A 24,468-nucleotide genomic window follows, 5' to 3' on the forward strand; every position below is an offset into this window, starting at 1 on the left:
TTTTTTAAACAAGCAACTATATGATCTTTTTTTAGGACGTGTGAGTTTTGAGAAAGGGTATAGCTTTGGGTAGATGCGAGTGTTAACTACCCGTTTATTATTCGAAACTTTGGGTATAACTAGTTTCTTGTCCTGTTCGTTCGGCGCGAGACCCGTATATTTAGAAGGAAAAAACATGTAGCATAAACCCAATTTGCTAGATTAATACTATACCAATTAATAATAAATGAATTTAGATATACTAATAGTGCACTTGTACTCCCCACTGTGATCACGCCTTAATAGGTATATTTTGACCACCTAGCCAACAACGTTACTCTTCGATCGTTCTGTGACTATGACGACACCATTCTCACGGCCAGTAGTTTGCGCCCATGTCTTCAGTTCATCGACGGACCCAAACAACTTAAACAAAATAAAAATTTAGTGATGCTCGTGCTTAAATAATACAAACATAATTTTTAAAAAATAGACCTAATCAGTTGTAAACAATGATATGTTGTTATAGAATTTGCTGTCGTTATCGCCATCGCCATAAATCGACATCACTTATGTTGGTTTGGTAGTGAATGAACGAGAAAGAAACAAGTCCCCTTCGTGTTTATGTATTAAAACCGGTAGAATATTATATCATATCCGGGATATTGTGTCGTATCAAATAATAAACTGAATATTATATCACGTCGGAATATGAATATAGTATCGTGTCGTTGCGTAAAACGAGGGTAAGTACGTACGGGATATTATATCATATATCATGCAGCATTCATGTCCATGTATCATCACGTTTTGTTTTTAACATACACGGCTAACTCAATCAATTTTGGTTTTTGTTTTTTGTTTCCATACGATCATATGGGAGTCATACCATAGTCAAACTTCGTACACTGCGCGTGCAGATGTACTTTTGTTGTACTTTTATTCCATATATAGGGTGTATGAGTTTCTAAAAATGGTGTATGAATATCATGGCCCGTTCCAAATTAGGTTTGGAATGTATTTCCAATACAAGTCCTCACCCTGGCCTAGATCCTCGCCATCTGTTTATTATATATTTGCTAGAAAACCCTTCATAAGAGTTAGAACCCGTTAAGGCAAGGCGTTAACAAAGGCTGACATGTCACACAAGACAATAAGATGGATATGTCCACTTCTACCATTTTAATAATAAGAATAAGCGAAAGCAGATACCTCCTCCGATCAGTCTACAAAACACTCAGTGCTCAAAACATCGTTATTGACCAAAAAATCAACGGTTTAGTGCCGAGTTTTGTTCACATGCTTATTTCAAACTGGAATTACAATAATGCTATTGTCCTTTGCAATCGATACAAAGTGTCACTTCACTTCACTTCACTTCACTTCACTTCACTTCACTTCTCTTCTGCAGCCTTGATAATGTCAATAAATTCCGGCTACAAAAACAAAAACAAGATAAACAAGTCAGGTATTTTGTTTCGATTTGAAATAACTACTACCAAAAACACCCTTAGCATTAGGGGTCCCAAAAATGGTGTTATCTTTTTCAACATAGGTAAAAGGTGCCAATTTCATATTTACTTAAAAAACAAGGTTTAATATCAAATATACCAATCAAAATACTTAAAAAATCTTATTATTTCCCATTTCACTAAATACAATTTATAAGACTGGCATTATTTCGTTCACTTTTCTCCTTACACCTCAAACTCTCATATCCTAAGTAAGTTTTCATGCATATCATGAAAAAATAAATGACATTACACCAAGCTTTAAGGGGAAGTTATCCACATGTAAAAACAGAACTCGTGGTGGATCGCAAACACCATTTTGTCTTATATATTTTAAATTTTTAAATAGTTGAGACAATAAAAAGCCATACTATAAAAATAAAATATGTACATTTGGTTAATAAAAGGGTGTATGAGATTGTAAGCATTTGATTATGGTCTCTGTCGACCCATTTTAGCTAAAAATAAGGAACACGACAAACAGGGAAGTAACTCAAGTTGTATAACAACCTCCTGACTTATTCTTATAAAAAGATTAGTTTATTAGTTAAATATTAAAAAATTGTTGCTGTTTAAAACATTAACTGTGTTTTTAAGGTCAATTCTAACCAGACCTGTTTTGACATATATAAAAGTTACCGTTTTGTTTTAACCCATTTTCTAAACCAGCCTGTTTTGGGTGATAGTTACCTTGAGAGAAGCTCCGCCAACCAAGAAACCATCAACATCTGGTTGCCCTGCCAACACCTTGCAGTTGGAACCACTCACAGATCCTGTCATGAAGAGTTTGCATGTAAAACATGATATTAGTTTCTCTTAACAAAAATTTAAAGTTAATAATGCCATACCAATAAAAAAAATATAATTATTACAATTATACACAACAAATTTCATAAAGTATACTTTGTGAACAGTTAATTTCTAGAAAAAATACTTTTATAGTTGGTTAAAATAAAATAAGTGTCAAAGTAGTACCCCACTGATAATACCCTATTAACCCACATGATTAAGTAAAAGTCATTAAATTTGAACCTTTTGGTCATAATCAGATATATCGAAACACTATCACGTAACAAATTAAAAATCACAGGACTGGCTTCATGGTGATTGTTACACTGACCTATAACTTATAACTTATACTTTCCATTTTTTTTTTAAAGTAACCAACATTTTAGAAGATATAACGAAAAGACTAAACAGTCCCTCTAGGCTGACAAGAATATAAGTAAGATCACAGTATGGCTACATGAGAAAACAATATATATACCTCCATAGATGATCCTGGTTGTAGCAGCAACTTCAGCGCTGATGTTTTCCTCAAACCATTTCCTTAGCCCAGCATGCACCTGTTACATTAAAAGTTCAGAAACACATTTTTAATCGTCTCCAACACACACACACACCTTGCATCTTAATACACACATGTACGGTGTACCATATATATGTCACTATATTAGAATGTAGAAACTAACTAATTTAGGAGTTAGGACAAACTTACTTCTTGGGCCTGGGCCGGGCTTGCAACCTTTCCAGTTCCAATAGCCCAAACTGGCTCATAAGCCAAAACCACATTATCCCAGCTTGAGATCTTGTCTGAATTAAAAAAAATGCAATTATAAATAACAGAACATCACATTTATTCAATGCAAACAAAGCAAATAAATATGAAAAACATGTATCACAACTAAAGCTAGGGGTGTGCATGAAACCCAAAAAACCGAACCCAAACAAGGATCAACGTTTTGACTTTATGTTTTCGTAGAAACTGAACTTTTGATTCGCTTTTGCATGTAATTAAAACCAAAAATATCGTACTGAACCCAATTTATAGATTTTCACTTTTTTATTATGGATTTTAACTTTAAGTATTTATAAGAATTTACTAAATAGTGTAACCCAAATACGTTAGCCCAAATGTATCGCAATAAATTAATTATTAATCAAAAAAAAAAAATTAAGTCTAAAATAATTATTTTGAGCTATTTTTTTTTTGGGTTGAATAATTTTAAGCCCAAATGGCACAAGCGAGAAAACCCTAACAGAACAGTTTCCAAAAACTCAAAAATCGAAATTTCAGTTTTTGGTTTGGTTTCTGCCCAAAACCGACCCATGCACACCCTTATAAAAACAACCTTGCTAGTCAAGCAGACAGCACTAAGACAAATAAAATCGCAAAAAAATTTTGTTTCAACAATAATTTAACTTTTTGAATAAATGATTAAATATATACCAGCAATTGCCTTGGTTTGTGCAGCAACAACTTCCATGGTGGCTCCAGCTTCTCGTTGCTCAAGTGTTTCTCCAACACAAGCAATCACCTTCAAACCTTGAGAAAGAGCATATGCAACTTTGTCTCCAACAAACTGAATTAAAACAAAATAAACATAGTTGGCATGATTGACTTGATTTACTTATGCTAATTGAACGTTGTTTTTTATTAATGAATGCATACCTCATTTGATTCGTTCAATAGGGCTCTCCTTTCAGAATGACCTAGAATGACCCATGGGACACCCAAATTGGCGAGCATCTCAGCACTACACATAGAAAACCAACTTCAATATTTCATTTTTCAAGTGAGCTTGTAAACAAACCGAATGTTCAATGAACCATTCGGCGGGATTTTCGTTTATGTTCGTCTAGTTAACAAATGAACAAATATGAGCAGAGGTTTTTGTTCATTTACCTAAGTCTTGTTCAATCATCTATGTTCGAGAACATTTGTTTACCTTCGTTCATTTAAATTCATTTATACCCGTTACTTTGTTTAAGCTCGTTCACTTACGATCATTAGTATATTCGTTTGATTTGTTAGGCCAAGTACAATTTACTACACTCTTAATAACATTTTAGGCCCGACACACTGTTGTTCACATTTACTTTTAATTGGTTCAATTATGTTTGTGAACCTTTCGTTTATGCTGTTAAGAACAAACATTAAAGAACACGAACACGTTCATTTTCATAACGAACGTACACAAACAAGAAACCCCCGTTCGTTTAGTTCGTGTTCGATAGATTGTTCGGTTAAAGTTAAACGAACGAACACAAACATGCTCCGTTAGTGTTCATTATGGTTCATTTACAAGCCTATTCACAACAAGACATTATCAGAATAAAATATGATTTATAAAATAAATCATCTAAAAGTTAAGGTTAGGCAACCAATGAATTGCAAATGATACTATCAGACATACCTAACCTCACCGGTGAATGCACCACCTTTCTTAACCCAACAATTTTGGGCTGCAACTTGGATCTCGGGCCTCAATTCACTTTTAACAGTGGTAAGAAACACAAAAGGAGGGCTCACCACCACCTCTGCAAGAGTAATGGGTTGTTAAGAATCCAATAATGCAAATACCTTACAAGAAAAACTAGAGGAACTCTAAAACAGTTGTCACATAGAACTAACTGTTTATAAATGGTGGAAACCTTAGAAACAAGCAAGGCATCAGTGATGCTGACTACAATGTAACCGCTTACCAACAATGTCGGTTGATGGCAAATCACCAGCATTAAGTGTTGCCACAATCTTCTTCACATCCGCAACAGTTCCATTCTATCAATGAATTATCATGAACAAAATTAGGTTTCAAGAGCTATAAGCACCTTGCATATCCTACCATATTACTTACACAGCATTTACATTCCAAGAGTGAGGATCAGGCCTCCATCAAAATACCAGTTACACTTACGGCAACTAGATGATCTTTTTTCACAAATTTTCTCAATGTTCAAATTAAGAAGCCAACTTATATTTATTTGCATTTACAAATCCACTACATCATCAAGGAATTAATTAACAATTTCAACCATGAAGCTTATCATCTGACAAATGACAAGAGTACAGAGATCTATGCATTAATATGACAACATCATTAAGCAAAAAAGCAAATAGCAAAGCAAAAGATCAACAAATCAATACTAATCTAGTAATTTCTGTGCATTATGTGATTTTCCATCAAGTGATCCATCCGGAAATGATTTTCTCGATCTAATTTCGAATTCAAAATGCACGTATCACTGATCAAATTAAATTAGTCAAGTAAATAACAAATTTACAAACCAAAAAATCAGAACTAATTTCAGTCTATCATGTGATTTTCCTATACGTGATCAGTCCAGAAATTAAAATGTGTATCACAGATCTAATCAATTAAGACCCAATATGAGTATATGACTACTGTTACTTTTGTAGATGACATAACTAAACAGAATAGCAGATAAAAAATCAGTAATATTTCGGTATATATCATGTGATTTCATTCAAGTGATCCATCCAGAGATTATTTTATCAAATTAGTTTCGAATTCATTAGATGCGACTACAGATCGATTCAATTAAGCCTCGATATGATCACCATTACTTATTAAATCAAACAACAGATTTGCACATATGATAAAACTAGCATACAGTGATGCCAAATGAGTTCATAAAAAAACGAACCTGCTAACTGAACTCGTAGAAACAGATTCATCAATACAGCAACAAAAAGCATTCAATATAAATCTTATAACTTAACAAATACACACTAATTTAGTATGTCGTGTGATTTCATCCAAATGATCCATCCAAAAATCAATTTCTCATTCCAGATTCACATTCAAAATGCGCATAACAAAGTTCGATTCAATTACGCCTCGAATCTGACTACCACTAGTTAAATCGAACAATATACGTTTAGGTTACAAAACTTCCGATTAAAACCAGTATGCTACGAAATTAAACGAGTTTACCAAAACCGAATCTGTTTACTGAACTTGATAAAACAGTGTTATCCATATAACGAAAACAAAATATCTACTATCAGTAAACGAATCATTCAAACTAACACTGAAACAGACCTAATACTAATCAAAGTCAAGTTCACGTGATTGATTTACAACAAATCAGTACAAATTTCAGTCTATCACACGATTTCATCCAACCGATCCATCCATAACTCATTTCTCAACCTAATTTTGAATTGAAAACGCGTGTGTATCACAGATCTAATCAATTAAGCCTCATATCACTACCATTACTTAAATCTAACAACAGATTTGCAAATAAACCGATACAAAACTTCGGATCAACACCATTAGTTACACTAGGAAGTCAAATCAGTTCATCAAAAACGAAGAAACAGATTGATCGATACAGTAAACAGATAATAATTACGATTCAGATGCTATAATTCAACAAATGAGCACCAATTCGTATTCAAAATGCGCGTAACAACAATCAGCTTCGATCTCACTACCGTTACTTAAATCGATCAAAGCTACGAAGTCAAATTAGTTCATCAAAACCGAATCTGCTTACTTAATTAATCAAAATAACTACGATTAGCATACGTTATAGTTCGTAAAGCACGAATCTGATAAAATTAACCTAAAATAAAATATTAAAGTTCATGTAAATGATATACAACAACTATAAGTCAGTAAGAGATTTGATTTGAGTTGAGATGGTTACGCATTTCCAGTTACCGCCGACGAAGAACTTGCGTGCCATATTTTCCGATCAAAAACGACGACGACTACTTGGAGAGAAAGAAATGAAATCGAAAATATATGATATGATATGATTTGGATCGGAGATAAGAGTATTGTATTTATAGTGAAGATGTGGTTCACAGAGGAGTCAACAGACGGAATTGCCTATTATGTGTTTGATATGTTAGACGAAAAGTTCATTTATGTTTGTTTATTTGATAAACGAATGAACATGAATAAAAGATCTATGTTTAATTAAATGAACGGACATGAACACGTGTTTCGTTCGTTTATTTACGTTCGTAAACGTCCATTTATGTTTGTTTGTGTCCAAACCGAACCAAAACTAAAGCCGACGAATTGGGTTTATGTTTTTGTGAAAACCGAATTAATTGTTCGGTTTTAGTTTTACATGTGATAAAAACAGAAAAACAAAACCGAAACGAATTTCAAGATTTTTGTTATTTTATTATTTATTTTAAGTAATTTATAAGAATTTAATAAACATGTAAACTCAAATATTTTTTGCCAAATGTATAATAGTTTATTAGTTAACATTTAACAAAATTATTTATATCTAAAGTTTTTATTTCAGCCAACTATTTTTTTTACTTAAAATTTTCAAGCTCAAATTCTAAAAATTGAAAAAACCGAAACCAAAAAAATCAAAACTGAATTTCAAGAATCTAAAAATCAAAGTTTTGGTTTTCGTTTTGTTTTTAATCTAAACCCGCACCGAATCACCACACACACTCCTAGATGAGGCTATAAGTGATGGGCTAGGTACTGAGGGGTATAATAGTAAAAATATGGGTATCACTCCGGTTTGTAGTTAGCTCATGGTATTTTCTTGGAGGCCACGTAAAACCGGTGGATGGAGGATTGGGTTTGTATGGTGGACTTGGGCCTGGTTTTCTTTTTCAGACATAAATGTTATCGAACAAATATAGATTTATTATGAGAATATATATTATATGTAATATAATTTAATATTAATAAATATAATGTTTAGGGTCACGATATATTATTGACAGAACTAAAAGGGTCTAATAATCATTGGGTTTGTCAAAATTTTCATTTAAAAGGATGGCAAGAGGTCCTTTAGGTCGTGTCGTATGGACATCGTTTCAAAGCAAAAGGTGCTGATGTAGATGCCACAACAGATTTTAGTGATGAGAAGGGAGTGGATATCTCTACATTGAGGTGAAGGTGTAGAGTGGAAGAAGATAACAACGGTGACGGAGTGGGATCCATACCGGGGTGGTAAGTAGTGGGCAATAAGTATGTCATGCACATAGCTTTAACCTCTCAAATTATTATCAATAGAATAATACTAGTGAGAATGAGTGTCTTAACAACCAACATGTATTTATTCCTTTTGCTTTTGATACTTTTGATATCCTCGCGCCCAAAGCTGTGGAGTTACTTAGCTGAGTTCAACGGTTCATGCATAGTAATGTCATGACTCCAAGATTAGCGAATGTAGTTTTTAAAGATTGAGTTTCGCAGTTCAAAAAAGGGTAGCAGCACAGCTTGTTGCTCGTTTGACTTCTGTTCGATGTAATCATTACTTTGCTTATTTATTAATAGAAGAAGTAAAGTGAATACATGACTGTATGTGTGTGTGTGTGTTGGTCATGTATAAACCTAGGTTTGTACAATGGTACGACAGAACACGTGATGCATATTATAATTAGGGTGATAATATCTAATATGGCATAAAAATAATCAAATTATGTTCATCTAGCTTACGAAATGAGTTGTGTTCAGGTTAAGTTTTTGCCTGTTTAATTAAACTTGTCATGCTCAGCTAGACTCATTTAACATGTTTGATCAAACATATTGACTCACCAACCTGCTCGTCACTCCTTTAAACTCATTTAATACAACCCAGCCTGTCTTGCACGTTTACAACGTGATCACAATTCGTGAACACGCTAACTTGTATAGACAAATAATTTAAATGGACAATTTATTTTTTTAAAGGCCAACTAAGATATGTAATATATAATATTTAGCTTACACAATTTTAAATGTGTTGTTATCACAGCCGACGCTCCTAACACAAGTATGCATGTTGCTACAACAAAGATAAGACCAATGATAGTGAATGAGCTGGTTAGGCTAACAAACTACAAGGGTTCAGGTTAACCTAACGCAGGTCGTGGTGTCCCTTAACGTTTGCAAAACGCAGAGAGAGGTTCACTAGTTTATGGTTGGTTGTTATGTTCACCGGAGATCCAAGACCGAGGTGTTTGAGACCGGTTTTTGGATAAAGTTCTTGGTTAAGCTATGTGGTTTGTGAAGTAAGAAAGAAATAAGCAAAGTGCATATTTCTCAAGGAATAAGATAAGATCAGGGAGTGTGTGTTCTGCCTAGAACTTGGTGTGTTCTTGTTTATGGCTAGGTCATCCTTTTATAGAGGGAGAGATGCAAGCCTTTTATCCAGTGTGTAAACTAGTTAGCCTCCAGTTTGCTTAGAGAGTTGACCTTATATGGGCGGGAACCTTTTGACCGTTGGTCCAAGATTAAAATAATATTACTTTTTCTGATCTTGTCCCTTGTTCAGAGGGAACAGTGATATGAATAATGATTTAATGTCGTACTGTAGCACGTGGGTACTGTTCACGTACTTGTTTACATAAATTTGGGCGGGAAATGAAGCTTTTAACCTTCTAACCTTTTAGCATTAATGTGTGAAAACCATTTTATTATTTCCTTGAGCTACCCCCGTCATCAGCCCCCCAAGTCAGAGGTGTTTGAGAAGTAGGCTCAAGGGCTTCTGACTTTTACACACATTTTGTTATTGCTTAAAGGCTTCGAGGTTTCAAGGCTTTGTTCAGTTTTGGCTGTTTTTTGAATTCTTGACAAGACAGTTGATTTGATGGTAACTGCATGTTGCGGTTCCCAATAACTGCTTTTTATTAATAGTTATTAACAGTAATAACTATTCATTTTCTTCAGTTTTTCCTTTTAAACTTCCACCATATTCTCCAAACATATTCAGGGTTCTTTCATCCTTCTTTAGGTTAGTTTCAATCCTTCCTCTTTCTTTCAAAATTATGGGTGCTAAGAAAGATCTATCGATTAGTTTTTCCCGATTGACCCAAGAAGAAGTTGAATCTTTCTGCCTCGATTGGAGCATAGGCCTAGATCTTAAACCGGTTGCCCCGCCAGCCGATGCGTCAATCGATCGTTGTCTGGCGGGTTTCGTTGCCCTTTATTGTCGGCATTTTGAATTCTCGAACCTTCGCCATCCGTTTTCGGTTTTGTTTTGAATGTATTGGAGTATTGTCGTGTGTCATTTGGCCAGATTCATCCCTTAGGGCTTGCTAGGGTTTTACACTTTGAGGTTTTATATAAAGCTTTAGGATGTGATCCGTCACTTTTAGGTTTTCGTCGTTTCTTTCGTTTGGCGAAAAATGGAGACTGGTACACTTTCGAACATACTCAGATTGACACATGTTTGGTTTCCTCGACGGTTACGACCCTTGGTTCTTGGAAGGACCGTTTTTTCTTTGTTTCCGACTCCATTCTTCCTTTTAAATCCGTTTGGAGGAAGCCCGAGGCTGTTTTAAACGAACCGGATCCGGCTGAATCGGATTTGAATGAAGCATTTTTGAAGTTGATTAGGAAGTGTCCATCGCATCTTCGTCCTTTTCCCGAACATCTTCTCGTGTTATTAGGAATTAGCAAGTTATGGGATAAGCCTAATCGGGATCCTGTGCTTATGAGGGATGATAAGTGTATGCTTTTGTTTGTCTTGCATTTGTTTAATTTCGTTGATATACCTGTTGATATATTTCCTTTGTGTTTGTAGTTATGTCGGATTTGGATTTCTTGAAAAGTGATGACACTTCGGACGTTGGGTTTATGGATGTTGCGGCTATTGGTGATGATGCTGTGGTTCGAGGGAAAGAGAGTAGGTTCGAAGGTTCAGGGTATGTGTGAGTTCCGAACGTCAAAGGTTTTACCAAGGCTACTGCTCCTAAGGCTTCTACTCGTCGTTCCACACGACGTTTGTTGAAGTCCCCAGGCCCATCATCTTCTCACGAACCGGTTGAAGTTAGCGATGATGTTCAAGTTGTCGAAGATCAGGGTCCAGGTGTGGAGGGTGAAAAGGAGCAGGACTTGGTTGTTTCCAAGAAGAAGAAATCGATTGGTAAAAAAGTTGCGATGGCGACGGTTCAATGGTTAGATGGGAGTGAAGTTTATGTGCCGTAGTGGAATGTGAAGGTTGGAGATAGCTTCAAAGACCCAGAAGTCTGTGCTGATGTGTTGGCCAACTTTGCTCCTCCAGGGGTTCGCAACACTATCTCTGAAATGGAGGGTGATTCCATGCTGTCTAGGTTAATCCTGAGTTCTTGCAACCTTTCTGCCCTTTTGGCAGAAGGTGTCACTCATTTTCGAAATGGGATGCAGGAATATGAGGAGTTTTCTAAGAAGAAGGAAAAGATGAAGGCCTCTATGACGGCCATGAAGAAAGAGGTTGATAGCTTTTCACAGAAGGAAGAAGGTTATGTGAAGAAGATTGACGAGTTGTCCCGTGGCCACGAGGTTGAGATGGCAGGGTTGAAGAAAGCGATGGAAGCCGATAGAGCTAAGTTGGATGCTGACCGAGAAGCCTTTGAGGTGCAGAGGAAAGCCTTTGAGATGGAGAAATAAGGCTTGAAGGCTTCAGACACCCAGACTACTAACGACAACCGATGGCTAATTGAGCATGGGTTTCATCAGATTGTGACTTACCAGCTTCATTCTTCTGAGTTCAACTCGGTGTTGGGCGATGTTTACACGAAGCTGCTGAGCTATGGGAAGCATTTGGGCTTTGTTGTTGGCTTCAATCATCACGAAGCTGGTCAACCTTTGGAGTAGTCGCCTATGTTAAATCGTGAAGCTTCCAAGCTCTTCTCAGACTCAGTCCGTGTGATGGAAAGGCTCACTTACCCTTATGTGGGTGAAGTTTCGTCTTGCTATGGTAAGCCTCTTTCCGTTTTGCAGGGCTTGAAACCAGTCGGCCTTGATGAGAAAGTTTGCAAAGAGGTGCTTGAGTCCTTGTCTAAGAAGCGTTCCCATTCCAATGATAGCGAGGAAACTTTATATGGAGGCAGTGACGGGTCTCATATGGCAAGCCTTGAAGGTTCGGTAGTTGTTAGTGGTGGCCCTGAAGTGAAGAAATCAAAGAAGGGTAAAAGTGTTGAGGCTAGTACTTCAAGGCCTGTTGCTGGTGTTCGAGACATTTTATTCGTAGCTTTCTTAGCACTCTTTGAATAATATAATCTTATACAATTTAGGATCAGCATGAAACCCTTAAGATTTCTGCTCTTATGGTTGTGTTTGGCCTTTTTCTGGCCCTTTGAACATTTTCATGGGAATCCTTGTGATTTCCTTTGTTTAGCCTGAATGGCATGTTAGTTATGGCCTTTTAAGGCTTTGTTTATGAATCGTAATGTTCTATGTATTTGTGTTTTGGTTGCTTGTCTTGTTAGTTTGATGTGTTTTTAGCTAACTTTCCTTAAGAAGTTTTAGTGCTGCAGTCACTTTAGCTTCAAGGCTTCATTAGGTAAAAAGCACATGTTGGCTATCCTTTGTATCATTACTTAATGTATGTTTGTTTCGTAAACTTTTTCAAAGCTTAAGGAACGAATTGATGTAGGTTGTTCAGACCCGTCTATGAGACAAGTTTTTGATTGAAAAAATTTTCTAAGTCTCATGGAGTTGGATTGATATAGGAACTCACCCCTTATATAGGTTCATTTAACCCTTGAACCTATTGAGCGATGTGGCCTGGGAGCTCATCCCCTTACATGGCCCATGCCATGGAGTTTCTTGCTAGGTTCTCAACCTGATTATAGGATAGTTAAGACAAGTTATGACAAAAACTTTATCATTCATTCAAGAGGTTGTTGTTCACAAAAGGAGAATTATACATCTCTTGAAACATATTTTAAGACTTTGACTAGGCATGGAACCTTTTAAGGGTTTTGCCGTTCCAGTGTCTTGGAAGCTTTTTGCCTTATATGTCGGCCAGCTTGTAGGATCCACCCTTGTGAGCTTCAAGGATCGTGTATGGTCCTTCCCACTTTAGGCCAAGTTTTCCTTGATTTTCTTTCTTGCTGGCCTCATTGTTTTGGAGTACAAGGTCTCCAGGCTTGAAACGTTCATGTTTCACTCTTGCATTGTAATAAGCTTCCATTTTTTGTTTGTACTTAGCCTCTTGTATTGCGGCTTAATCACGAACTTCTTCAAGGAGTTGCAAATTCAATATGGTCTCATTGTTGTTTGATTCGAGACCCATGTTGAGTGTTCTTTGAGTCACAAATCCAACTTCTGCTGGGATTATAGCTTCCGATCCGAACACTAGGCTGTAAGGCGTTCGTTTGTGGCTTATCTTTTCGGTTGTTCTTATTGCCCATAGAACATTTGGGAGTTCTTCAAGCCAATTGTTGTTATGCCTTCCCAGCCATGTTTTGATTCCTTCCACGATAGTTTTGTTTGTTCTTTAAACTTGGCCGTTGGATTGTGGGTATGCAACTTAGCTGAACACTTGGGTGATTCTGAATTCTTTGCACCAAGTGCTAAAAGGCTTCTCGGCAAATTGCTTCCCATTATCCGTGACCAACACTCCTGGCAGCCCATAGCGACAAATGATGCTTTCCCATACAAAGTCGATGACTTGTTTGCCCGTTATTTTTGCAAGTGGTTTGACTTCAGGCCACTTGGTCCACGGCTACCAACAAAAATTTTACCCCACCCTTGGCTGGTGGAATGGACCAACGATATCCATTCCCCATGATATAATGCTAAATATTTATGTTTCCCGTGTATATTTTATTTAATATTTTAATTGTTTTTGTTCGTTTTTAGTCAAGATATGTATACTACTAACGTTTTTGTGTGTCGTAGGTTCCGGGAGTTGATCGTGATTAAAAAGGGAGAAAAACGAGCTAAAACGAGCCGAAACGGAGATCCGGAACGCGTCAGGAAGGGTCAGAACAGAGAACCGGTCAGACAGATCGCCCCCCTTGGTGGAGCACGCCGCGCCGCGCGGAGGGGTGTTTATATCCCGTCGCGCGGCGCCTAGGCAATGCTGATGGGTTTTTAACTCGTTTTTGTTTATTGTCGGGCCTGGTTTTCGCTATTTAAACACCTTTAACTTAAATCTGACATAACCTGGAAAGACACCAGCCGATTTTGGGAGTTCTTGGAGATATCTAATGAGTCTTGGGGTGATTTTGAAGACAAGAGAACATCCGGTGAAGAGTTAGACGTTTAAGATCGAAGAACACGGGTTTTATCGCCTTTAATCTTTCGTTCTTTATTATTACACCATGTTTTCAGTTTCTATTACTTTGTTTGATTTAGACTTTATGATTCTAGGCTAAATTCCATAGACTGCCTAGGTCGTGATGAACCTTAGTTCGGTTTGATTTTATTTGGATTTTCGTTTCGTTATGGATTTTATGTTCTAAGTAAACTTTTGAGTTTGATTTAACTGATGCGTATGATTGCTTGGTTTTGTTTACTTGAATTTATTGTTTCACATTGCCCTTGTTGATTGTTTCATAGGATAGGGCTTTGTTAGGTCATTTACTTTGTGTTCTTGACTAGTTTGTGATTAATATCGATTAAAATCATAGAAACAATAAAATCAATTAAACAAATAAAAGTGAGTTGCTAGTCTAAAAAGCTGTAATATGATAGGCTATTAATAGATCTTTGCTTGTCGGGATTGCTAGATTTAGTTCTTCGTAAGGAGTCCATCTAGGTTTGATTGTCAGTTTAGTCTATTAAGTTAATTGAATCTACTTGGCTATCTTTGAATTCCGCGCTGTAAGGTAGGTTTTCGTCATAAAAGATACTTAGACATAAGCGATTAAATAACCGTAAAAAAGTTTAATATAAAACTGGTGAGTCTTAAAACTTGTTAGAAATCCATAGGCGTCTTCTTGGAGTTCAAGGGTCCTGTTCGGGTTTTCTGTCAAGGGTCTATTTTATGATCCCAGTTCCATAACGTGAGTTTTCCATTTAATTTATAACCGTAACTTTGGGATTCCGGCTTGGGTAGTTATTCTAATCATCTGAATTAATCCAAGTTTTCTAAATTGTTTATTAGTTTAAAGTAATTAGGGTTAAGGTTTTTATTAATTAATTAATTAAATTTAAGGTAATGATTATGTTTTATTATTATTTTATTAATTAGGGTTTGTTTAATTAGTTTTAATAATTAGTTTAAATCCCCCTCAAATATTATTAATAAATAGGTGTGTCTTGCAATTTGAGTCTAATTTGCTAGTTTCGTAATTTAAAGAGTCTCGTGGGTTCGATATCCAGACTTACTTAGCTGTACTAGAGTCGATCGGTTCACTTGCCGGTTAGTAGTTTAAGGGTCTAGAATATTACTTAGTGTCTAGATTAATATAATTTTAGTTATTTATTTTATAACTACTTTTGGCACCGTTGCCGGGAACTTTTGGCGATTGCGTTGCTAGCTTTGATTGGACTTACTTGCTATATACGTGTTATTGTGTTTTTGCTTTTTAGTTTTTAGGGTTTTAGTTAATTAGATAATTACGTGTTTATTTTTTTTTTGTTTTGAGTCGTAGGTGTCTAATTGTTCGTGTCTTTTGCTTGTTTAGATTCTTGTAATTATGTGTGAAATTTGTAATGGATCTCACTTTACCACTAAATGTCCATACTACAGTAACCTTAATTGTGATACGTGTGGTGATCCTCATTTACACTATGATTGTCCATACAAGGGTTCTCGCTTTATTTGTTCTAGATGCGTTGGTTGTCATATGACTCGTGCATGTCCATATAATCGTACTAACCCTTCTGCGCAGGCGGTGCAAAATTTTTCACAGGGACCTTTTCCGTATTATTTTGATAATTTGTATCAGCAACCTCAGCAAAACCAGGAGCAGTGTTATGATCAATTTTCTAAAAGCCTTTCTGATGAGGATGTAGCTGCTATGGGTAGGATAGAAAAGATGTTGGTCCAATACATGGCTACAGATACCCAAAAGATGTTCGTTAAGCATGATACCATCTTAAAAAATCACCAGGATATTATTACAGATCTCCAACGTCAAGTAGAAGAAATTTTCTAGGAGACTAGATGAAGAAGATGAAATGGAGAGGTTGAGATCCTTGGAATATGTTGAGCACTCAGATAAGGAGATCATTCAAGTAACAGAGACAAAAATGGATGTTGAAGTCCCACCTCCGGTTTCACATGCTATTATTGATTTTTGGAGTGACTCTGATGATGAGATAAACGAAGAGGAGAGTGTGCAGCTGGAGGAGCAACCGACACCTGGTTATAAGTATGATGTGGAAGGCAATTATTTGGGATACATGAATCAGTTAGACGAGTTGTTCCCAAAGTTTCCAGAAGAAGGGAAAGAGCCAATCATGGAATATGTAGATGAAGAAGAGGAGCTCATCCCGGATACGGAGACACGAGTGGCTGATGAAATCCCACCTCAGGTTTCACAGGTATATGTTGCTAATTGTACTGAGTTTTGTAGTGACTCCGATGATGATTGTGACGAGGAGGAGTGGGCTGCATATCTGAGATCAGTTATGGTGAAACCTGTGTTTGAGGAAGAGATAGAATTGGGAGAGTCATTCGAGCTAATGTTTGGTGTTGAGGATATGGTTAAGGTTGATAATGAGCTTAACGAGAAAGATGAATTCTTGAATCTGGAGTTGGTTGGATTGTCGGATTATGACGGGGGAGACACATTAGACGTTAATGAGGAGGTTGCGTTTTTTGAGGCCCTCCTTGTAGAGGATAGTGTAGATAAGGATGTGGTGTTAGAGGAAGAACACTATTACCGACCCGTGGACTGTGTTTTGAATGCTTATCGGGAATTAAAACAACGGGAGAATGTCGAGGATGATAGGTTACCTGAAAACCGAAGTTGCGTTTACTTTAGAAGATGGTCTACGAGAATGAAAAAGCCCTTGCATGTCAAACACGATCAGTCTTCTCGATACTTACAACGCATTCGGCTCTTGTCAGATAAGTTTAAATATAGGTGGTCTGACCCGTTACTGATTTTTAATTCTAAGTTAATATTTTGCGGTTCCATCATTGATATATTACTGCTTGATAAATTCTGGGTGGAACTAAACGGGTTAGATAGTGTCCAGATTAAGGAGAAACCTCCTGATTAAGTTCAAGTGTGGGGAGGCTTCACAGAGTTTGTATAATTTATCGAGTCACTAACATAGTATTTTGTAGTTCTTCTTTGTTTTGGTGTTTTTGAGTTTTGCTAGGTAAAAGAGAGACTGGATGAGCTAGAGAGAAGATCCCCCAAGGAAGACTTTAATGAAAAAGACAAGTGTGGGGATGGAGCAGCCGAGCCGTATACTTCATATTTATTAATTGCTGTTAATTATTAATGATTTATTTGTCGGTTGATGTGAAACACTCTAATTGCTAAATATCTATCATTATGATAAGATGCATTTTTAGATATGTTTTTTTTGTTTTGCCGCTTGCGTTCGTGTGAGAGAGAAGGAGTTACTATTTGCTGAGCACGTTCGTAGTTGGAGTGCATTCATGGAAGAAGGCTTTGGCATCATATTTCATGCGCATATTACCAGCTAAGTTTTTTCCTTTATCTAGCTTGTTAATTTTTTTTTTTTTATTTTGTTTTTGTTTTTAATTTTTAGTTTTTAGTTTTTTGTAGTCTGACTTTATTTTAGTTTTATTTTTATTTTAAGTCGTCCTTATCCTTGCATTGAGGAAAATGCAAAATTTAAGTGTGGGGATAGGATATTTGAGTCGTAGTTTAAATCGAGTTTAAATTTAAAAAAGAAAAAAAATAAAAAATTTAAAAAAAAAATCAAAAAAAAATTGAAAAAATGTTTTAAAAATGTCCCTTGAATTTAGTTTTTTGCGTAAAAGTGGGAGATGATGATATTTATCGGAACTTGGTTTTTCAAACTACTAATAATATGAGATAAATAAAAGAAAGCGCACTTAACTTGGGATGTGTCGGTAGGCTCAGCTTTGAAAATGAAAGGGCAAATTTGATAAAATGGTTAAAACGGAAATCTTTTGTGGGTAAAGCGTTTTGTCCGTGGAAAATAAGTAATGAAAGGTCGGGCCATACTCAAGCCTCAATTATTGGTATGAAAAAGTGGTAATGTCATAAATTTTAAAAATATGAATACGTTATCATATGATGCTTGGGTAGGTTTAACGTTAGAGTATGCCGTGTAGCCTGTGATATAAATCTTAAACTGCTAGTTTAGTGTTTTACACCTCATCGGCGTATGGTTTTATAACTTTAAATCTTGTATTGATGGGATGCTTCGGGTCCGGAGACCATGGGTCTGTATGCAATCTATTCATCTGGGTATTCACAATTCCTAAGTGGGGTTGTGGATATTTAAAATAAAGCCAAAAAGAGCAAACCCTTATAAGTCTATAAACATGATCACAAGAGTACAAAAGTACAAATTCACTACAGACTTGATCATCCACGCTGTTAGCCATGTGGGGTCCCCTTGCTCGCGTCTCATTACCATTAAGAAACGGACCACAAGGGACACGCTACATGTAAGCCCTACAGATGAAATTTTGCATACTCACCTATGGTGATGGGTTTGGGGTGTTGCTTGATAACGACGGTATGTCATGTTGTGGGGAACACTAGCTATTAATTAATTGTACCTTAACGTATCTAAATGGATGCTTGGTAGACTTTGATGCTTAAGCTTAGGTGGATAAACAATACCCTTGATCGTCTTAACTATTCATAAAAAAAAATAGAGCAATAAAAGTTTTAAATATGCTAAGTTTGAGGTTTAAGTCAAGTTGGGGTGGTCTGGTCCGGTAAAAGCTGAAAATAAGCGGGTCTTAATTGTGTAAACCACTGAGTAATATAATTGTTGGATCTTATTTGTCCTGGTAAAGACTAAGGCATGAGTTTAAGTGGACAACAATATCGGTGATCACGGTTTTTGCGTTTTTCTGAGCTTTAAAAATTAACCTATATGTTTGTTAGACTGTAATTTTCCGATTCTGATCCAACTGCATCGAACTTTTTCAGGGACGAAAAAAAAGAATAAGTGTGGGGACCCCACTTGTGGAATGGCCAAGCCGAAGAGATGGGAACCAGATCGTGTTTGGGGCTTTTGGGAACCAGTGCGTGAATTTGACAAGCTTCACATTTCTTGAGCTATTCGGTTGCATCGCGGTGCATCGTGGGCCAGAAGTATCCAAGGTTCATCAGCTTTGCAACCTCCGTTCTTGGCCCAAAATGAGCTCCACATATTCCCTCGTGAACCTCTTTGATCAGATATTGACTTTGTTCAGGGCCCACACAACTAAGTAGTGGTGCAAGGTAAGCCTTTTTATAAAGGGTTTCTCCTTGCAACACATACTGTCGGGACTTGATTCGAACCCTTTCAGCCTCTGTCTGGTCCAAAGGTAACTCACCATTTTTGAGAAACTATTCTATGGGGGTCATCCAATTGGGACCTTCTTCAGTGATTACATATTGAACCTCCAATTCTTGGATTGAAGGAGTCTTCAACACTTCAACCAAAACTTTCTTGGTGATGTGTGCAAATGTGAGGGATGCTAGTTTGCTCAGGGCATCGGCTCTTTTGTTTTGTGATCTTGGGACTTGCTTGATAATGCACTCTTGAAACGTGGTCATCAACCCTTTTGCCTTTTCACGATACTTCTTCATGTTGGGCTCTTTTGCTACATAGCTATCATTGACTTGACTTGAAACAAGCAACGAGTCTGTGAAGACTTGTAGCTTTTGGATCTTCATATCTTTGGCAATTTTCAGACCCGCAATCAATGCTTCGTATTCAGCTTCGTTGTTGGTGGTCTGAAATTCAAGTCGTAGAGCATATGTAAATTCTAGTCCTTCAGGGTTGATTAAAATGAGCCCAGCTCCTGACCCTTCGATGCTGGAAGCTCCGTCGGTAAAAAGCTTCCAGGCTTCAGGGTCAGAAGGTTCAGTGGCAGTTGTATGTACTTCAGGAGTGACTTGCTTCGGGATTTCTACAATGAAATCCGCCAAGACTTGGGCTTTGACAGCTTTTCTTGGGACATAGGTGATGTTATGCTCACATAGCTCCACAGTCGATTTGGCCAATCGGCCTGAGTTTTCTGGTTTTTCAAGCACACTCTTGATGGGTTGGTCAGTGACCACTTGTATAGGGTGTGCTTGAAAGTACCTTCGAAGCCTTCTGGCCGTTTGAATTAAGGCCAGAGCAAGTTTTTACAAAGGAGGGTATTTGATCTCTGCCATTTTTAATGTTTTACTAAAGAAATAAACGGGTACCTGAACTTTGTTTCGTTCGATGGTTAGAACCACGCTTAGTGCTTCTTCAGCCACTGAGAGATAGACTGAGATCAGTTCTCCTGTTTCAGGGGCTGCAATAGCAGGAAGTGAAGCCAAGTGTTGCTTCATTTGGTTGAAGGCTTCCTCCGCTTCTTCCATCCACCTGAAGTCTTTTTTATTGGTGCAACCCTTTAGTGTTTTGAAGAAGGGTAGGGATTTTTCAGCGAGCTTGGAGGTAAAACGATTCAAGGCTGCAAGCCTTCCGTTTAGGCTTTCCACTTCTTTTTTGCTTTGTGGAGATTTAGTTTCAAGAACAGCCCTGACTTTGTTGGGATTGGCTTTTATGCTGTGTTTCTCCACAATGTGTCCCAAAAACTTGCCTTCTTCAAACCCAAATGAGCATTTTCAAGGGTTGAGTTTCATATTGATCTTCCTCAAGTTTTGGAAGGTTTCTTCTATGTCATCAAGCATTTGATGCTCGGTTTTGCTTTTGATTACCAAATCATCGACATAAGCTTCCAGGTTTCTGCTAATTTGGCTGGCAAACGCTTTGTCGATCAAACGTTGATAGGTTGTCCCGGCATTTCGTAGGCCAAAAGGCATCTTTTGATAACAAATATACCCTTGTCCGTGTGAAATGCAGTTTTTTCTTCATCCTCCACTTTCATGAGGATTTGATGATATCCCTTGTAAGCGTCGAGAAAACACTTAAAAGGATGGCCGGTTAAAGAGTCAACCTTGAGGTCCATCTCAGGCAAGGGATACCAATCTTTCGGGCATGCCTTGTTCAAGCCTTTGAAGTTGATACACATCCTCCAAGACTTGTCAGGCTTTCGAACCATGACTGGATTAGCCACCCAAGATTGATATTTGACTTCTCGTAGAATTCCAGCTAAGACAAGGTTTTCAACCTCTTGGCATGCTGCCGAGCTTCGTTCAGGAGCCAAGCTCCGTTTCTTTTGGACAACAGTCTTGACATCAGGGGGTATTTTCAGCTCATGCTCTGCAATGCTTCGAGGGATGTCGTTCATGTCTTCTGGGCACCAACCAAAGACATCGCTATAGTGTGTCAACAGCTTTTCAAGGTGTGAAAGTTCTTTGGAAAGGCTTGTGTTTACCCGTACTTTTTGTTCAGGATACTTGGGGTTTATGATCAAGCCTTGTTCTTCGTCTTCATTTTTTGAGCTTTCCTCTTCAACCGTGTAGACCTCTTGGGTAGGTTAAAGGGTTGCAATTCCCCTGTAACACCCTTGGCAAACACAACATTGTCCCACTCTTAGGCTATCCCACATCGGCCGTGGACAAGAGATATCACTAGTTCATAAGTAATGTCCTACCTCTTCAATCACCAACGCATTTTGGGCAACCAAAAACAAATCCATGAGCTCTTCGTGGGCAGAGCGGACAATATTGGTGGTACGAGAGGCCTGGATGTTACAGTTGGTATCAAAGCCACTCTTGTGTCGTTCGGGATGTTGGGACACGCCTCATAGAGGACGATGAGTCCAAATGGGGGTTGTCTGTAACACCCTTGGCAAACACAAACATTGTCCCACTCTTAGGCTATCCCACATCGGCCATGGACAAGAGAGATCACTGGTTCATAAGTAATGTCCTACCTCTTCAATCACCAACGCGTTTTGGGCAACCAAAAACAAATCCATGAGCTCTTCGTGGGCAGAGCGGACAATATTGGTGGTACGAGAGGCCGGGATGTTACATCCCCTGTCGGTGGGAAACTTCACAGCACCTTGTCCAACCGAGACAGCCATGTTGAACACACATTGCCCAGGCCTTCCTATGATTACATCATAGTTGGAAGGTGTGTTGATAACCACAAAAGTGAGTGGTTTGGTTTTCTTCATCTCGCCTTCACTAAAACAGACATCAAGGGTTAGTTGGCCTAAAGGCTTCAAGGGTATGTCGGCGATACCTTTTATGGACATCCCGGAGGGTTGAAGCCTTGAACGCTCTTCCTTGCTTAGCCGTTTGAAGAACCTTTCATACATGATCTTTGTGGCTGCCCCTGTGTCGATGTAGGCTTTGCTTGTGTTGAGTGTTCCCACGTTCGCTGCTACCACCAAAGGGTTTCAGAGTAAGTTACCTTGAGGTGGTGGGAAGCAGACACATTGAAGCTCTCAAGCCTCCAAGCGTTGTCGTTTGTGGGGAGCACCTTGGTCTATATTCACCATATTCACTTCTTTGCTTTTTCTTTCAGCCATCTTGTCTTTGACCCCTTTCACCAAATGAGCCAATTCTCCAGACTTGAAAGCTTCCTCAATTCTTCTCTTGATTTGAAAGCAATCGTTGGTGTGGTGACCTTTTTCTTCGTGGAACTCACAGAACTGGATGGAGTTTTTGTTCTTCTTGCTTTTGGCAAGGGTCAAGGAGGTCGGAAGTTGTGTTTCACTTCTTCGGTGGCAAGGATCTCCTGAGGGGTTTTGGTTAAGGCTGTGAAGTTCACAGTCTTTTCCCTGCTTGGAGGGTTCCGACCTTTAGGCCTTCGTTGATCTGAGCTCCTTGGATATTTATCATAGGGATTGAAGTTCCCTTTCTTTCGGTTGGGGCTGTTGCCTCGCCAACTAGGAGCTCTTTTTCTTTGTTCTTTGAAATCAACGGCCTCTTCACCTCGGATATGAACCTCAGCTCGTTCGAGAGCCTCTTCAAGGGTTTTAGGTAGGCACTTGTTAAAGTCCTTTGTGAGGTATTTGGAGGTGATGGCGTTCATGAAGCCTGCCACCCTCATTTTTTCATCGGCCCCCACATATGTCAACCCTTATTTTTTATACCTTTCGATGAAATCTCGAAGGCTCTCATCATCTTTTTGTTTTATCTGAAAAATAACTGTGGCATCCTTGACGTACCTTCTCTGTTGTGAAAAGTTGGCCAAGAATCCTTTGCTCAGATCATCGAAGCTTCGAACGCTTTGGGCAGGAAGGTCGTTGAACCATATCCTGGTTGATCCGACTAGTGTTTGCATGAACATCAAACAACATCCAGCGTGGGAACACTTTTCGATTCTGGCTGCACCCGTGAAGACTTGGAGGTGGTCTTTGGGATATTCGGTCCCATCATATGTTTTTATATGGGGTGGCATCTTGATTTTCATGTGAGAGTCATAATCGGCGATTTGTTGAGAGAAACAAGACAGGTTACTGGACTTATAAAGTTTCGCAAGGTCTTCTTCTACCCTTGTAGTGAGCTTATGACTCGTCGTTCCTTGGTGAGTACCCAGTGCTTGGTTGATGAGCTGGGTCCAAGGGAAGTGTGCCATCATTTGAGCCATCATCTGAGACATGAGGTTAAAGCCTTGAAGGCTTTCAGGGGTTGCTGCTGCTTGGCTTGTTCCCATGGGGGTGCTCATTGCTACACTCCGGGCCAAGGGTAAGACTGACATGGCCTGCTCCCACGTAGTGGCTGTAGGAGGAACGCTTGAAGCTGGTGACTGCCATAGTTGGTCGAGAGTGGTCTCGTGCCCAAGGGGCTGTGAGGTGAACAAAGGGAAAGCCGCTGGGCTTGGTATCCCATAAGTATAAGGAGATGGGTTAAAAGGTTGGCAGGTTACACTTGGACCAGCTTCTAAATAAGAAGCAGCCGATCGTGAGCTGGTTAGAGGGGAAGGTGGACGTCCGAGTGATAGTGAGGGCTCCGGATCATCATACTCCAGCCTTAATCTTATCCCCGTTTCTCTTTCTTGGCTCACGTGTTGGTTAAGAAGATGCCTTAGTTGCAAAAAATGTCGTGATACGCCTTCCACTGTTAAGTCAACACGCTCTGGGGTGTTCGTAACTCCCGCATGAGGAGAAGGAACTCCAAATCGTTAAGGGGTTGGAGTTCGGAAATGTGAAAACTCGAGGAACAGAGGTTCCGTCGGAGTTCCTCCCGGGGTGGAAAAAGATATGGTAGCCGTCGGAGTTTCCTGGCCGGCGCTTGGTGTCGGTGTTCTTGACACTTGGTTAACTTCATTGGGAGATCCACCTTCCGACATTGTGATTTTGATGAAAATGGAGCTACACTACTAGTCTTTAAGATAAAGTAAGCGGCGTAGCCCCACAGTGGGCGCCAACTTGTTGCTACAATAAAGATAAGACCAATGATAGTGAATGGGCTGGTTAGGCTAACAAACTTCAAGGGTTTAGGTTAACCTAACGCATGTCGTGGTGTCCCTCTACGTTTGCA

The 24,468-nt window shown here is 38.4% G+C and overlaps 1 protein-coding gene across 1 annotated transcript; it reads right to left on the minus strand.

Moving 5' to 3' along the window:
• Window positions 1-1,365: 1,365 nt before the first annotated feature.
• On the minus strand, window positions 1,366-7,052 carry LOC143586344 (triosephosphate isomerase, cytosolic-like). Its single transcript, XM_077067912.1, has 9 exons — window positions 6,951-7,052; window positions 4,977-5,052; window positions 4,688-4,811; window positions 3,943-4,027; window positions 3,721-3,853; window positions 2,989-3,083; window positions 2,758-2,836; window positions 2,181-2,263; window positions 1,366-1,415 (listed from the first exon to the last, which is right to left on the minus strand). Exons 1-9 carry the CDS (start codon window positions 6,987-6,989, stop codon window positions 1,374-1,376), a joined length of 756 nt encoding a protein of 251 aa, XP_076924027.1. The 5' UTR covers window positions 6,990-7,052; the 3' UTR covers window positions 1,366-1,373.
• Window positions 7,053-24,468: the final 17,416 nt, after the last annotated feature.

Source organism: Bidens hawaiensis, unplaced genomic scaffold (assembly GCF_021521415.1).
Source record: "Bidens hawaiensis isolate Kalapana, Puna unplaced genomic scaffold, B.hawaiensis_p1.1 tig00034613_1, whole genome shotgun sequence".
In the NCBI taxonomy this organism is placed as follows: Eukaryota; Viridiplantae; Streptophyta; class Magnoliopsida; order Asterales; family Asteraceae; genus Bidens; species Bidens hawaiensis.